This window comes from Drosophila subpulchrella, chromosome 3R (genome assembly GCF_014743375.2).
Source record: "Drosophila subpulchrella strain 33 F10 #4 breed RU33 chromosome 3R, RU_Dsub_v1.1 Primary Assembly, whole genome shotgun sequence".
Classification (NCBI taxonomy): Eukaryota; Metazoa; Arthropoda; class Insecta; order Diptera; family Drosophilidae; genus Drosophila; species Drosophila subpulchrella.
The window spans coordinates 7,854,478-7,869,419 of record NC_050609.1 but is presented as its reverse complement, the minus strand read 5'-3'; the positions used below and the strand labels follow the sequence as shown (position 1 = coordinate 7,869,419).

At 51.1% G+C, this 14,942-nt stretch overlaps 2 protein-coding genes across 2 annotated transcripts; one reads left to right on the top strand and one right to left on the bottom strand.

Annotated features, from left to right (window-relative positions):
• The first annotated feature begins 268 nt into the window (after positions 1-268).
• Positions 269-5,037, top strand: LOC119563473 (protein RRP5 homolog). Its single transcript, XM_037876884.1, has 5 exons — positions 269-430; positions 487-2,771; positions 2,834-4,413; positions 4,475-4,640; positions 4,713-5,037. The coding sequence occupies exons 1-5, from the start codon at positions 350-352 to the stop codon at positions 4,879-4,881; spliced, it is 4,281 nt and encodes a 1,426-aa protein (XP_037732812.1). The 5' UTR covers positions 269-349; the 3' UTR covers positions 4,882-5,037.
• On the bottom strand, positions 4,939-14,692 carry LOC119563472 (bromodomain and WD repeat-containing protein 3). Its single transcript, XM_037876883.1, has 15 exons — positions 14,520-14,692; positions 14,207-14,265; positions 14,040-14,069; positions 13,605-13,664; positions 12,758-13,004; positions 11,888-12,695; positions 11,653-11,749; positions 11,278-11,592; positions 9,191-11,218; positions 8,866-9,125; positions 8,631-8,801; positions 8,299-8,572; positions 6,687-7,835; positions 6,441-6,618; positions 4,939-6,384 (listed from the first exon to the last, which is right to left on the bottom strand). Exons 1-15 carry the CDS (start codon positions 14,560-14,562, stop codon positions 5,375-5,377), a joined length of 6,729 nt encoding a protein of 2,242 aa, XP_037732811.1. The 5' UTR covers positions 14,563-14,692; the 3' UTR covers positions 4,939-5,374.
• Between the last annotated feature and the right edge of the window lie 250 nt (positions 14,693-14,942).

The window sequence follows — 14,942 nt, the reverse complement described above, 5'->3', positions numbered from 1 at the left end:
CTAGCTCAGCTTACCTTCGATTATATTAGCCGTATGAATATTAAATTGCTGTACTTCTTAAACAAAACTCGTAAAAAACTCAGTGACTTGGTAATATTTTGACATCACAGAGCAGATCCAACACATGGATTCCAGTGTGAACGCTACGAAACAATACTCTCCCTGATTCCAAACCCGTGTGTAAACAAGTGCTTAGTGGTTTGAAACTTTGATGGTAGTAAATTTGACCATTTCTTCAGTGCTTTATTAGTACATTTTCACAACTGATTTTCTATATCGGCGCTTAGCACGTGTAGTACGCACGTTGCGGAATTTTGTTATTTAAAACGCTAGATTACACAGCTCCCCGATGGTGCCGAACGAGAAAAGCTTCCCCCGAGGCGGGACAATCCACACCGAGGCCAAAACCACCGACATCAGCTCAAATATCGTGAGTTTGGCCAGTGAAATTGCCGAGATCTGTGTACATACTTTTCTGCCCCACAGGTTTTTGGAGCCTCACAGAAGAAGGTGAAAAAGGCCCCAAAAGTGAAGGATAACCTTTTGAGCGATCCAAGCGATGAGCAAAATGACCAACTGGAGGCCTTCTCCGCGGAAACCCTTAACATGGACACGCTGCAGGAGGACATGCTGGTCATGGGAGTGGTCAAGGAGGCCAGCGCCACCGCCCTGCAGATTGCCCTGCCCGGGCGGCTGTTCGCTCGCACCATGGTGGCGGACATCTCAGAGGCCTACAGCCGCGTGGCCCAGGCGGCCATGTCGGGAGACACCAGCGAATACCACGATCTCGCCGAGCTCTTCCAGGTGGGCCGCATCGTCTACGGCAAGGCCATCAAAACAGAAAAGCTGGGAAGCGGCCGAATCAGCCTGTTGCTCTCCTTGAAGCCCGCCGATGTCCATGGCAGTCTGCATCACAAGAGCATCAAGAAGGGATTCATCTTCTCAGGCGCCGTGGCGGAAATCCAGGAGCACGGCTATGTCATCGAGTCCGGAGTGCAGGGACTACAGGCCTTTGTGCCTTGCGAGGAGCCGGCACAAACGCTTCACGTCGGCCAACTGGCCTTTCTGAAGGTCAAAAAGATCCAGCATGACACCCACCAGAGCACCTGCACTTGTGTTCAGGTGGAGCAGGACCAGCTGCGCATCAAAAGCCAAAACGAGACGAATCTCGACTACATCCTGCCAGGCAGCATAGTCAGGTTTAAGGTGGCCAAGCACTTGAAGGATGGACTAAAAGGCAGCATCATGAACGAATCCTTCAGCGCCTACATCAACGAGCACCACCTGGCTAGCCCATTAGACACCTTGGATGCCTACGAACTGAATGAGGACTACAATGCCAGGGTGCTGTACGTGATGCCCCTCACCAAACTGGTGTACTTAACCCTCAATCTGGATATAAAGGCAGGAGATGAAGTGGGTAAGGATCAGGATGAGGAGGGGCAGGAGGAAGAGCCCCTCAAGGTGGGCTCCGTGGTGGAAAAGGCCAAAGTCCTGCGCCTGGGCAGCGGAGGAGTGGTGCTGCTGCTCAACAAGAAGCTCAAGGGCCTCATATCGTATGGTTCCATTAGATCCAACTTTAAGGGCAACTATGACAAGGACGAAGTGCTGTCCAAATATGGACGAAAAACCAAGCACAAAGTGCGCATCCTGGGCTACGATGTCATCGAGTCCTTGTACTACTGCTCCGACGATCCCAACGTGGTCAACGAGAAGCTCTACTGCCTGGAGGACATTAAAGCCGGAGACGTGGTCACAGCGAAGATTTTCAAGAAGGACGACAAGATCAAGGGCTGGTCGGTGAAGATCGGCAAGGTCAACGGAATACTGGAGCAGCTTTACCTGGCACCGAATGTCCGCTACGATGTGGGTCTCTCGGTGAGGTGCCGCGTCCTGGAGGTCAATGAGGAGCGCAAGGTCTGCTACCTGAGCAATCGGAGCGAGTACTTGGGCAAGGGAATTAAGCTGCTCACCGATTATTCAGCCGCCCATGCTGGAAATGTATATACTGGCACTGTGGTGCGATGTGAGGACAATTACGTGCTCGTTAAGTTCGGCAATGGCATCAAGGGAGTCCTGCACAGGCAGAATCTAAAGGAGCAGAGCTCCTTCTTCGAGGGACAGACCACAAAGTTCCGTATTCTGAACCGCACCAAGGATCAAATCACTTTGACCCTGCCGGAGGACAAGTTCCAGCTGGGCGAGATCTGCCCGGTTGAGATAACCAACGCCTTGGACGCTGGACTGGAAATAAAAATCAGCTTGGCTGCCGATGATGATGAAGAGGACGAAGATGGCAATACTAAGGTGGAGGAGTACGTTGGCTTAATACCACTGCGCTTGCTTTCGGATCATCTGGAGTTGCTGCACGCTCACATGCGGATCCACCCCGCGGGTTCCCACACCGAGGCAGCCTGCATTATGCAGAACATCTTCAGCTTGCGCGATGTGGCCTACTTTAGTGGCCAGCTCACCAAGGACTGGCAATCGGTTCAAGTGGGAGACATAATCCGTTCCTATGTGAAGCATGCCACCGAGCAGGTGGTGGACCTAATGGTGTCCGTTCGCAACTACAACAAGCCGGTGAAGGTTCATGTTAAGATGCTTCGTCTGAATGCCGTGAAAAATGCGCCCGTGGAGCTGGTTCCAGAACAGCTGCTGCTGGTAAAAGTTCTCAGCAAGGAGGTGGAAACCAAAACGCTGACAGTGTCTGCCAAACTGACAGATGTTTGGAGCGGGGACCTTGGTGATACTGCCAAACTGGTCGAGAGGTATGTAAACTATTCCTTCTTCATAGTTTTTAAAAATTTAAATCCTTTAAATTCCGTTACAGCTACCTAGATGAAGTGGCTCAGATAAAATCAGCGCTGGAGGAAACCTCTGCTCCCATTGCCAAATACTCTGTTGGTGAAAAAATCGACGTGGGTTTCAAGGGCATCGATCCGACATCCCATGACTGGGTATACACAGTGGATGGCAATGCCAAGGTGTCCGCCCTGCTGCTCTCCAGTCTGGCAGGAACTGCAACAGCTCCCGAGGCGGGCAGCAAGCACCAGGCTGTAATTTTGTGGATCGACTATTCCAGCGATGTGCTGCTCATTAGCAACAAGAAGCATGACATTGCTCATATTTCGCCAAGCGGAGATCTACCCACAAATCTGGTCGGCAAGGCCGGCATGAAGGCCAAGGTTCTGTTGAAACTGGAGACCGTGGTAGTGTGCTCACTGAAGAAGGGCACAAATCCGTTGGTCATCTGTCCCGTTCGCTTACACCCCAACGATGTGGAGAACTCTGGAAGTGCGGGCCTGCGTCAAGGAGATTTCTGCAACATAGCATTTATTCACGACAAACTGCCAATCGCAGTGCCAGAGACTGTTTGGCGCATCTGGAGGGGAGTGAAAAGAACAGCGGAGTCTGAGGATACCCCTGTGAAAGGCAAGAAGTTAAAAATTGAAGAGACGCCCAAACAGAAGAAGGTAACATTTAAGGAACCACTGGAACAGAAGGAGACTCCGACGAAAAAGAAAGCCAAAGCAGAGGCCACACCCACCAAGAGAAAGGCTGAAGAGGCAGAAATTCTAACCAATGGCAAAAAGAAGACTCAGCCCTTGATTAATGGCATTTTAAAGGAGTCACCCAAGCAGAATGGCAAGCTATTCTTCGAGGATAAAAGTCCAGCCAAGAATGCAAAGTCAGAAACACCAAAAACCAATGGATCTGAAACCAAGACGCGGTTGCCCGGTGTATCCAGTTTCTGGGAGAGCGATCTGAACCAATCAAAGGAAGCTTCCAGCGACGAAGAAGAGGAGGAGGATGCAGCGGAAACCCAGCAGAACGCAGCCAAGAAGAAACGTCTCAGCGCCAAGGAGAAAGCAAAGGCGGAGGTCAAGGAGGAGCAGCGACTGCGGGAGATCGAGGAGCGCAATGCTGATCCCAACGCACGTCTGGAATCAATCGATCAGTACGAGCGTCTAGTGATTGCCCAACCCAACAACAGCATATCCTGGCTGAAGTACATCGCCTTCCTGCTGTCCAACACAGAGATTGAAAAGGCTCGCGACTTGGCGCTTAGAGCCATATCAACAATTTCCTTCCGGGAAACCCAGGAGCTGAGGAACATATGGAGCGCCTTGCTCAACATGGAGCTCGTCTACAGCGACAATTTCGATGAAGTACTCAAGGAAGCTCTGAATTGTAACGATCCTTTGGAAATCTACATAAGTGTTGTAGAAATCCTTAAGCAAAACAAGAAAAAGGAGCGTCTCTCATCCGTGCTGACTACAATCCTTAACAAGTTTAAGGCGGAGCTAAGAGTATGGCCCTTGGCTGCCGAGGCCTACTTCTGGCTGGGAAAGTCCGACCAAGTCCACAATCTGCTCCAGCGCGCTCTGCGAGGTCTGCCAAATCAAGAGCGTAAGTTTGTTGATTAGTAATTATTTCTTTATTGTATTTAAACTGGGAATTACTATTTCAGACATCCCCTGCATTGTGTCCTTTTCCAAGCTTTATGCGAAACACGATAATAATGACATGGCGCAGACATTGCTCGACGGTGTGGTCACTTCCTATCCCAAGAGAATAGATATTTGGTCCGTGTATGTGGACATGCTGATCAAGGCGGGACAAATCGATTCAGCGAGGTGAGTCTGGTACCCCTGGGTATTCAATACTTCATAGTAATGATTTGATCCTAACCATTTTTGTTTTTTTAGAAATGTTCTGGAGCGTGCCGTGCTGCAAAAACTGAAGCCAACCAAAATGCAAGTTATATATAAGAAGTATCTGCAATTGGAGGAGAACCACGGCACGGAGGCCACTGCGGCCAAAGTCAAGCACCAGGCCGAGCAGTGGGTTAATAACTACGAAAAGTCCATCAAGTAGTTACGTCCCAGCCCCCCATTATAGATCATAATTTAGAATTAACTTCAGAACGTTACATTCAGTGTTTTTTTCATGATACTTTATTCTAAAACTATTTTAAATGAAGTGTGATTCCGAGTGCTACCTTTTAAATATATATGTATGATAGTACCTATATATTATAGAAATACATATGAAACGTTGCTTTGGCCTTGCTCCCTACACATAGGATGTAGGGCTGATGCCATTAAACAACTTAAGACTTGAACACTAATCGAACATATTTTGCCACTGTGTATAATGGATGTGGGATGTGAACACTAGGGATGTGACGGATTGGGGTTGGTTGGTTTTGGGACAATGACCGTGGCGGAGACACAGACGGTTACAATGACAAGTGTGACGTGTGTACTCTTACATATTAATCAATAATAAGAAATAAGACGCTAGCAAATGTTACAATGGTTTCTTGATTTAGCAATTAGATTTAATTTATACATAAAACAGTCTGCGGTCACTCCTTGAAGATGCCGCGCACCTTGGCAGAAGGTTTGCGCACCCTGCCCCGGCTGCTCACGTTCACCAGCTGCTCATCCGAGTCCACCGAACTGGCCTCCTCATCTTCCGCCTGATCCCGCTCGGTAGAGGCCTGCGATCGATCCTGGGAGCTGGCATGGGCATCGCCGTTACGGATTCTTTTACTCCGGTGGGAATAGCCGGCCGCCGCCTCTTCCTCCTCAGACTGTTCATTATAGCGCGGCCTCTTCTGATTCCTACCGGCACGCTGGTTCCCACTCCGATTGCTGCGACGACTGCGCGGTCCCACATAGTCATCATCATCGTCGTTGTCGTTCACGAAGGAGTTATTGGATGGCGGGCGGCGGGTGCGCCGCAGCGGACGCTCCTGCGTTGCCGCCGAGGAGGAGGAGGTTTTCGCCTTGCGCCTCGTGCGTCCATTGCTGGGCGAGACGTAGCTGGTCAGTGGCTGGTTGTCCTCCGAATCGGAGTCCTCTTCATCCTCATCGGCGTAACTTTGAGAGCTGGAGCCGCCGTCGGTGCCCTCATCCGAGGCGGCCGCCTCCTCATCATGATCCTCATCGTGGGAGTTCGCCTGACTGGCTCGTCCACGCAGGCGTCTTGTTACAACGTTGCTAGTACTGTTGCTGGTGCTATTCGTGGTGGAGGTGGGTCGCCGGTGATTGGCTATGGCAGAGAGCAGACGTGAGTTTTCCAGCACATCCAGACTGGTGTCCAACTCATCGGCGTTTCGTTGATGGCGAGACAGAATGCGTCGGGGAGCCCTCGATGAATTGACATTGCCCAGGTAGTTGTGGTCATGTGTGGACACCGCCGGCTGCTGTTCTGTCCGGGAGCCTGCGGCCGAGGACGTCGTAGAGGTGGCATGCGAACGGGTCATGTGGGTATTCCGTTCTGGCGGCGAGGCCAAACGACGCCGCAGGCTGAGCGGATGAGGTGCTGCTGTTGTTGCCGTTGAGCTTGCTTTTGCAGTTGATTGGTAATTTTCTGTGGGGAAGAAGAGTAAGCCACAATTTTTATTTGTGATAAGCGTTTAAACTTACTTTGCTGATTGTTGGCCAGCGGCTCGTTGTCACTGTCGTCGTCATCGTCGTCACTCTGGGCTGGGCGGACGACGGTGTTTCGATTTGTACGCAATTGACGGACAGGACCAGCAGCGGCCTGAGCCAAAGCGGCTCGACTGGTAGAGGGCACATCGTCCTTTGTGGGTGTGGGCAGGATCTAAGGTTTGATAGTGATATCAACATTATTTTTACTTTTTTACCAACTAATAGTGGCCGACAACTAACCTCTTCGGCTTCTTCGCTTTCTTCCTCCTCCTCCTCCTCCTCTTCGATGTCGCTGCCACGACCCCAATCCATCAGAGCCCGCTTGGCGCTCTGGCGCGTTGGTCTCGTAACAGGAGAGTCCGTGTCGGATTCGATGATGCGTCCGTTGCGCACTGGCAGGTGGTAGCTGTGATCATTCTCGGCGGCAATATGGGATGAGGTTCTGCTCCCGTTTGCTCGAGTGTTTCGCGAAGGACTCTCCAGGCTGGAGTTGGCAGCTGCTGCGGCACTGGTACTCGGTCCATTGCCAATGGGATGGGATCTGCTGCTCGCCGAGCGGCCCTTTCGCCGACCCACCTGGCTATCCTGGGTGCTCTCGTCGTGCTGCGAATGGGAGGCTGCCTCCTCGGCGGAACTGCCTGCCATGCGTCGCGTTCGGCGGGGTGAACCAGCGGCAGCAACAGCCGCTGTCGGTGGACTCTTGTTCAACCGCCGCCGCTTGCCGGAGTGCCCGTTTTTCTGTCGGTTGCTGGATGGTCGCTTAGCTCCCGATCGACGGCGACTGCTGCGTCCCTCATTGGGATTGTAGCTATCCTCGGAATCGTTGACATTGGAATCATCGCTGAGCCGTTGCCTCTGCCTGGCCCTGCGCGTTCGTGTCTGCTGGGGCGAACTATCATTGGACTGGGCTCTTTCCTCCTCATCGCTGCTGGCATCCGAAGTGGCCTGCGCACTGGTTTCCTCCTCCTCTTCCTCCTCGCTACTGCTCTCCTTGATTCGGCGCTGTTGGGCAGCGGATGAGGAAGTCACGCGGTTGGAGCCAGACGAACTAGCACTAACGGCCACACCATTTCGTCGACGCGAGCGCCCTCTTGCGGTTTCCGCCTCCTCGTCATCATCATCGTCGTCGTCATCATCCTCGTCCTCATCCTCACTAGAGTTGGGCAGTGGCAATCGTCTGGCAGCCGCCGTCGGTTTTGGATTTCGACGAGTGGAGCGCTCCTTGTTGGCGCGCTTGTTTGGACTACTGCTGGAACCACCGCGACCTCCTCCGCCACTGCTGCCCGACTTATTTTTATTAGCACGCCTGCAAGCCGCCTTCCAGCTGGTGATCACTGTCTTGATATGTGACTCAAAGAGGGCACTGAGTCGCAAGGTCATGGAATAAATCTGAAACACAAACAAATGAATAAATACAAAAATGCACTGTTTGTTGAAAGGATAATTCATTCTTGGTGAAATATGTTAGTACCCCGGGCTGGGAGATGAAAAACCTTACCGCTAGATTATCCTACATTAGATGATAGTCACGTAGATCGTCATTCATTTGGTTAGACATTGTATCAAAATGTTTTTATGGGTTATTTTTCATAAGATTTTTTTTTTACATTTTTGATGGTCATGAGTTGGGGTGGTTAATTTGAAGATCGAGATTGAAGGCATGTTCACGGAAGGCAAAAGAAACGTAAAGAATAGATGGATGAGCTTGCATATGTGTCTACGTGAGTGAGTGAGGGATGGGGGTCGCAACTTAAACAAAAAGGCAACAGCTGAGAAGGAGGATGGAGATCTCAGTCTTGAAGTGCAATAAATGACGATCTGCAACCGATCTTCAAATCTGCGATCCACTCACCCGCGAGCGTTTATTGGTGTTGTAGTTCTTCGAGTTCTGAAAGATCAATCGCACATCCTTGGCAAAGTCCAATGGATCATCGTAGTTGCCGCCCAGAAGATCCTCCTTCACGGTGCGCAGATCCATGGGCGTGGCTATGATTTCCAAGTAGTCAGGGAAGTCGATGGTGTCCACGGGCTCACGGAACGGCTCTGAATCCGTTCGTGCCCACATCAGATCGAGCAGTTGGCGGCAGTCGGCGCGCCAATCGCCTTCCGAGTGAATTCGAGTGGAGCTACAAAATGCAATGATTAGTTAGTAATTATATTATAAATTATTATAATTATTCTCACCGTCGGGCAGAGGATACTCTTTGTCTTGCTGCTGCTGCGGCTGCCGAAGTGGTTGGCCCTGTGCTGGTCGATGGCACCACATCCGAATCTGCCTCGTTCTCCGACTCGGACGAGTGGTACACATCTGCTAGCTGATGATAAACAGCAGCCACATCTATCTCATCCGGTTCCCTAAAATATATAAAATCTATTTTAGAAATAAGCCCTCATGTACCTTTCGAATTCCTCTACTAACCTAATGATCCTCAGACAGAGATCTGTTACAATCCGTGAATGCTTGACAATGATTGCGTGCCGGCGGTTGTACTGCTCCGCATTGGTGGCCAGGTAGCGCACATCGAACTGGGCTGAGGTGATGCGGCGGTAGAAGTGATTCTCAAAGCGAGACTTTACCGTGGTCAGATCGATGGGGTATTCGATCAAATAAGCGTAGTCCGGATAAATGTTCAGGTCGACGGGGGCCAGAAAATGTTCCGCTATGGAGAGACGCATTACCTGTAGAACAAAAAAAAGAGTAATGGTTACCAACTAAATTACAAATAAAGAAGCTTAATCCTCACTTGCTCCAATCCATTGATTATACGCCTGCAGGTACCATCGCGATCCCCACGATGCCATTCCTCCGACTTAGGCTGGTACAGGGTGGCGCGTATCTCTTCCGGCAGAACCTCAACAGCGCCTCCCACTTCCGCCGGCACCCTGGCCTGGTCGATTGGCTCCATGTCCCAGGGACTCATGAACTCGTATTCGCCGTTGTCCCAGCGCACTCGGAAACACATAAAGGAGGAATCAGGGAAGTCGGCGGAGAGGGCGTGGCGCGATTCAATCTGGCCCATCCACCAGCCGTCGACAATCATGCAGCGGAACCGATCGCCAATGCTCCAGTTGCGTTGCACAGCAAGATCGAAGGTCTGACGCAGCACTAGGAAATCCAGGACGTCTGGCATGTCGTGGTACTTAATCTTAAACGTCGTCCCCGTCATGTTTCCTTCCTCATCGATGATGGCCAGCTTCAGGCAACACAGTCGTGGTGGGCGGATTTCGTATTTGATTCCAATCACTCGGACCAGCTCGTGGTCGCGCAGTGTGTGAAAGTTCCACGGCTCCGAGCTATGCGTCAGCTTATAAACCTTCTTCAGGCGCACTGCATCCAAGTACTTGGCGTGTCCCTGCCGGAAATATACCACTTCATCGCCCATCTGGGGGTAGTAGGGCGCCTTGCGAGGGATCACCTCCGACAGCCATTCAGCCGGACGATACAGCTCCGGTATTTCTCCATTAGCATCTGTGGGCGGAAACAAAACGGTCTTGCGTCCCACCTTCCGGGCCGTGACCTGTCCACCTCTGGCTCTGCCCGCCCGCTCATCATCGCTGCTGTCATCGCTACTGCGAGGGCGCCGAGATAGCGGCTTTCGCTTGGAGCGCTTTGGTGGCTCCAGATTCGGGCCGGGAGTATCCGCCACCCAATCGGAGTAATCCGAACTGTCGGTGTCCGACTCGTCGCTGCTGTCCTCTAGGTTTTCCTCTACATTCGAGTAGCTGGTGTCGCCGGACGAGTTGCTGGACACATCTTCCTCCTCTTCCTCGGGCGGCGGCGCCACCTCATCAAAGCGCTCCGGCTCCTGATCTCGCACAGCGCGAGTGCGATACGCAGGTTGTTGCTGTCCGGCTACAGGCTGGGCACCACGTCTTCTTCCAGCTCTTGGGCCGCCGCCGCCATTGGCTCGAGTGTTCCTTGGCCTTCCCACACTGCCCGCCTGCTGCGAAGATGCTGCACTGGCTGTGTTTATCATGATCGGTCGGCGACGCATCTCGCGTTTGTACTCCTGCTTCTCAAACTGGCCGGCAGCGTAGATGGTCTGCTTGAGGTTCTGCAACTGGGGGTACTTCATGGGACGCACATAGGTGCGGCGGATGAACTTAACAGGAAGTGCCTGCTGCGGTTGTGCCTGCCCAGGTTCAGCTGCCTGCTCTGGTCCTGCTGCCGCCTCTGCGGGTGGTTGAGACGGTCCCGCTTGGTCCTCAGCTGGCGCAGCACCTGCCGCACCCCATCCTTGGCGAGGTGTGCTTAGTCGACTGCCCAGGACGTTGCCACGAGAGGATTGCCTGCCATTGGAGTCGGGCAGTTGACGATTGGTCAAGCGCTCAAAAGACGGGTTGCCATTGCTCGGATTAGCATCGTTGGCATTGACACCGACCGACTGCCGATTGGCCAGGGCTGCAATCATGCGGTCTATGTGGGAGTAGTTAGCTCCCGCTGCTCCTCCAGCAGCAGCTGGGACCACTGCTACGGGTGGGGCTTCAACGGGAGCGGCGACCACGGGAACATCCCCTCCTGCGCCTCTATCGTCGATCACTACGCCATCCACGCCAACCGTGAGATTTGGTATCAACTGATCTAAGCTGCAGCTCTCACGGCCGGGCACAAAGCGTTGAAACCTTGACGGATGCGGGTTGCCATCTGCATCGACCAGGAAGGGTGGAGGCATCAGATGAGGCATTATCTGCGTCTGCTCGTCCACAACATGGTGCTGGGCATCTCGCAGCAAAGGCCGGAAATCCGTGTGAAAGAACAGCTCCGTGGGCAGCTAAAACGAATTCACATTTTTAACATCTTAAACATCACATTCTTTTTAGATCAACATACCATTTTGTACTTTTCAATGCACACGCCCAAACCAAAGATCAGGATGTGTCCATGCGAATCGGTGGCAGCTATCATCGTCCCATCCGGTGACCACTTGGCATCGAACACACTGCCATGACCCTGGCCATCGATGTCGTTCAGAAAGTTGGCCACACAAACGCCCTGTTCAATGTCCCATAGAAACACTTGTCCATCGTGGCCGGCGGACAGCAGGACATGCTCATCTCTTGGGTTCGACTCAAGCACATACAGCTCATCCTTGTGACCACGCAGGACACGATGCAGCTTGGCTGACTTCGAGTCCCAGATTTTTATCTGTTTAAGGAGATAACCAGTTGTTAGTGGAGTTTTGAGATTAGGATGCACCATACTCACAGTAAAATCGTTTACAGCTGTGATGACATAGCGATCCGAGGCATCCCAGGCCACCATGGTTACCTTTAGCCTCTTTCCCTCCTCCGGTTCCGGACAGCTGAAATGTATAATTATATTTTTTGGATGATTAAAATCCTTCCTAAGCTATTATAATATACTTATATTTATAAGTCACAACTTTTAGTATTTTCAAAGATATTCTACAAGTTAGCTAATGCATACTATCGTATCTCACCTGGCCAGACGCTCCGTCATGCACAGCTTGGCGCTCTTCCACTGCTGTGACTCAAACGTCCAGATGTGTGCGGTGCCATCTTTGCTGCCCGAGATGAATCTCAGGCCACGGTGCGACCACTGCACTGAATCTACCGCATCCGTGTAGGCCTCTGTCTCCAGTATCCGCTTCGGACCGTCCTCGCCCATCATGTAGACGCGCACATGGTGATCCGCGGAGCCAGCGGCCAGAAAGATGCCGCCCGGTGAGAAGGTGGTGCACATCATCTGGGCCTGCCCGGGCCGCAGTTTCTCGTGGTACTGCGTTGGTTTCGGGGCAAAGGTGATCTTTTGTCCGCGCGGCGTTGAGTACTGCCAAAAGGCGATGGATCCGTCCGTGCTGGTGGTCACCAAATACTTCAGATCGCTGCACGGCGATGGGCAAAAGTTCACAGACGTTATCATGCCCGTGTGGGCGGAGAGGACGGCGATGGGCGAGGTGGTTTGCATGTCCCACACCCTCAGGATGTGATCCAAAGAGCCGGCAGCCAGCATTGTGTTGTCCAAGTTTATGGCTATGTCCGTAATCTCGGAGGATGCGCCTCGCAGAGTGGCCAGCAGACGGCCATCTGCCGCGGACCAGATCTTGATGAGCAGATCATCGGCTCCAGTGATGATGTAGCGGCCGGTGCGGTCGAAGAGCACACAGTACACCGAGGACAGGTGACCCACGGTGCGACGGAGCAGCTTGGTTCGGCGGTACAGATCCGTCGGGACCAGCAACTTGCGACGCACATCTCCGCCATGCTCTCGTCCAATGAGAACTCGGTCTAAGGAAATAAATATATGAAATATAGAAAACCACAACGAGATGTAATCTATCAACACTCACCCAAATTGTGTGTGGGCTTAGTCAGGCGCGAATCCGGCAGCGAGACTCCATGGAGGCGGGTGCAGTAATCCTTTAGGGAGCGGTGGCAGTAGACGGTGTCCTTGGTGCGCAGGAGGTTCTGGCGCCCGGTGCCCAGTAGTGAGTTGATGCCCGGCACACTGGGGGGCAGATCGCGATCCACCAGCGGACCCAAGCGGCCACATATCTCGAGTAGATGGTTGGCGCCAATGTGCTTGTACTTTCGTTCCTGCGGATTCAAATTTAAGAGTTAACGTCTTTCTATCGACTATCGATAAAAGGGGCGATAGTCGTAGCGATAACAGCAGTGCATATAGTTGTCTCGCTCTCTCGCGACTAGCCAAGGCAAAGTGGTGGTTGCTCGCCCATGTGTGTGCGCATGGGATGTGCATGTGTGCGAAAGCAAAATGTCGGCTGGCTGCAACTAATTGTTATAACAAAAATTACAACGCATTTGTTTAAAAAATTCTAGTTTTTCAAAATTGTTAATTTTCTCGGGGGTTTGGGAATTTTTGCTTTCGTTTTACAGGTTTTAAAAAATTTTCATTTTTTTCACCCCTAAATAAATTAATAAATGCTTAGTAATATGTTAATTTAACAGTTACAATGATTAATGTCTTTAGTTTTAATGTTTTTCTTTTTTAAGCAAAAACTAATTTTTTATGGGCAACTTTTTTCTCTATCCCCTCGATGACGTCACAAAGGCGCATGCAGAAAAGAGAGGGAAAAGCGAGAGGCAGACACACACTTACGCAACACTTATTCGCCGATCAAAAGGCATCAAGCGATAACTTTAAAAGCCTAATTGATTAATTATGAAAACACTCACCAATTCCTCAAAGGTCTGTTCATGCTCATTTCCCAGCCAATCGAGACGACGCGGCAAAACCTGGGAATCGAAAGGTGTATTATATATATAGACGGGTGTACATATGTATGTATGTGGCGGGCTCTTATCACTAGTGCACTCCGTGACGTCGACGATGACGTCGCGGGGGCATCCCTATGATTTCTGCTTTTTTTTTTGTCTCTTTTTGGACGGACTATGACTATATCCCGTGGCCCCAACAAGCCCACAATTCAGTCTGATTTCCAACTCTGAGACAAGCGGACGTCGTCGTTCGCTGCCGGCAGCAGAAACAACAAAAACAACCAAAACAAAGCGTATAAACAAACGCGGTTTTCTTTTTTTACCCCCACCCACCCGTCCACCCGGGAACTATATAATACATCTAAAAAAAAAAAAATAAGAACCAAAACTTACCTTCTTCTCCTCGAGTTCCCGGATCAAGACCTACAAAAGCATTGGGATAGACATGGAATTGGATCGAAAAATTAGTAAAAATGTTTGTAAACAAAGCGGGTCGCGAAATTGCGCTCTTTTTTGGATTCCGATTCCATTGCGATCTCGAGAGCGTTGCTTTAACCCACCTTCGCCGTCTCCTCCAGCGGCCCCTCAGCCAGGAACTTGGAGATGAGGAAGTACAGCTCTGCAAGATAGGGAATTTCACGGGTTTTAGTGCAACAAGTTGTTGGAAACGCACTCGCCAGGAGTCGCCAAAATGGCATAAATATCTTGTAAAAGGGGCCCGTGCAATTCGTTTGGCCAAACGCAGGCGAAAAAACGCAGCCATTCGTATTCGAAGGGCGAGAGAGGCACAGACACACATTTCACAAAGTCAGGGGGGCTGCCTTTTGGGGGCCCCCTTTCGGCACCCACGCGGCTCCCTCGGGCGGTACGCACCTGGCCTTATCGCATCACCGGAACTGGGCTGTCTAGTTTCCATTATTCATTGCGAATTGAGGCTCCGATTATGACAAAATTGCAGTTGCTTTCTTCTAAAATTCTTTTCGCAGCTTCTTCTTCCCTTGTGACACTCGAGTGCCATTCGCCCCGAACGGCTCGCGCAGGCGTATCGATAGTTTGGTACTGGGAGCTCACGAGCCGACTATCGATTCTCGGTGGCCTGGGCCAATTGTGGATTTAAATTTCCGGGGAGAAAACACTTCAAATGGTTCTTTTCTAGTCTGTTTGAATATAATTTGTCATTCTAAACTAAAGGTGATAGGTTTTTATTTAATAAACGAAATTATATAAGAAAGCACATGTTTTTTTTTTATTCAACATTTATAAAGACGATGAGACTTCAAAAGCTATGTAGACAAT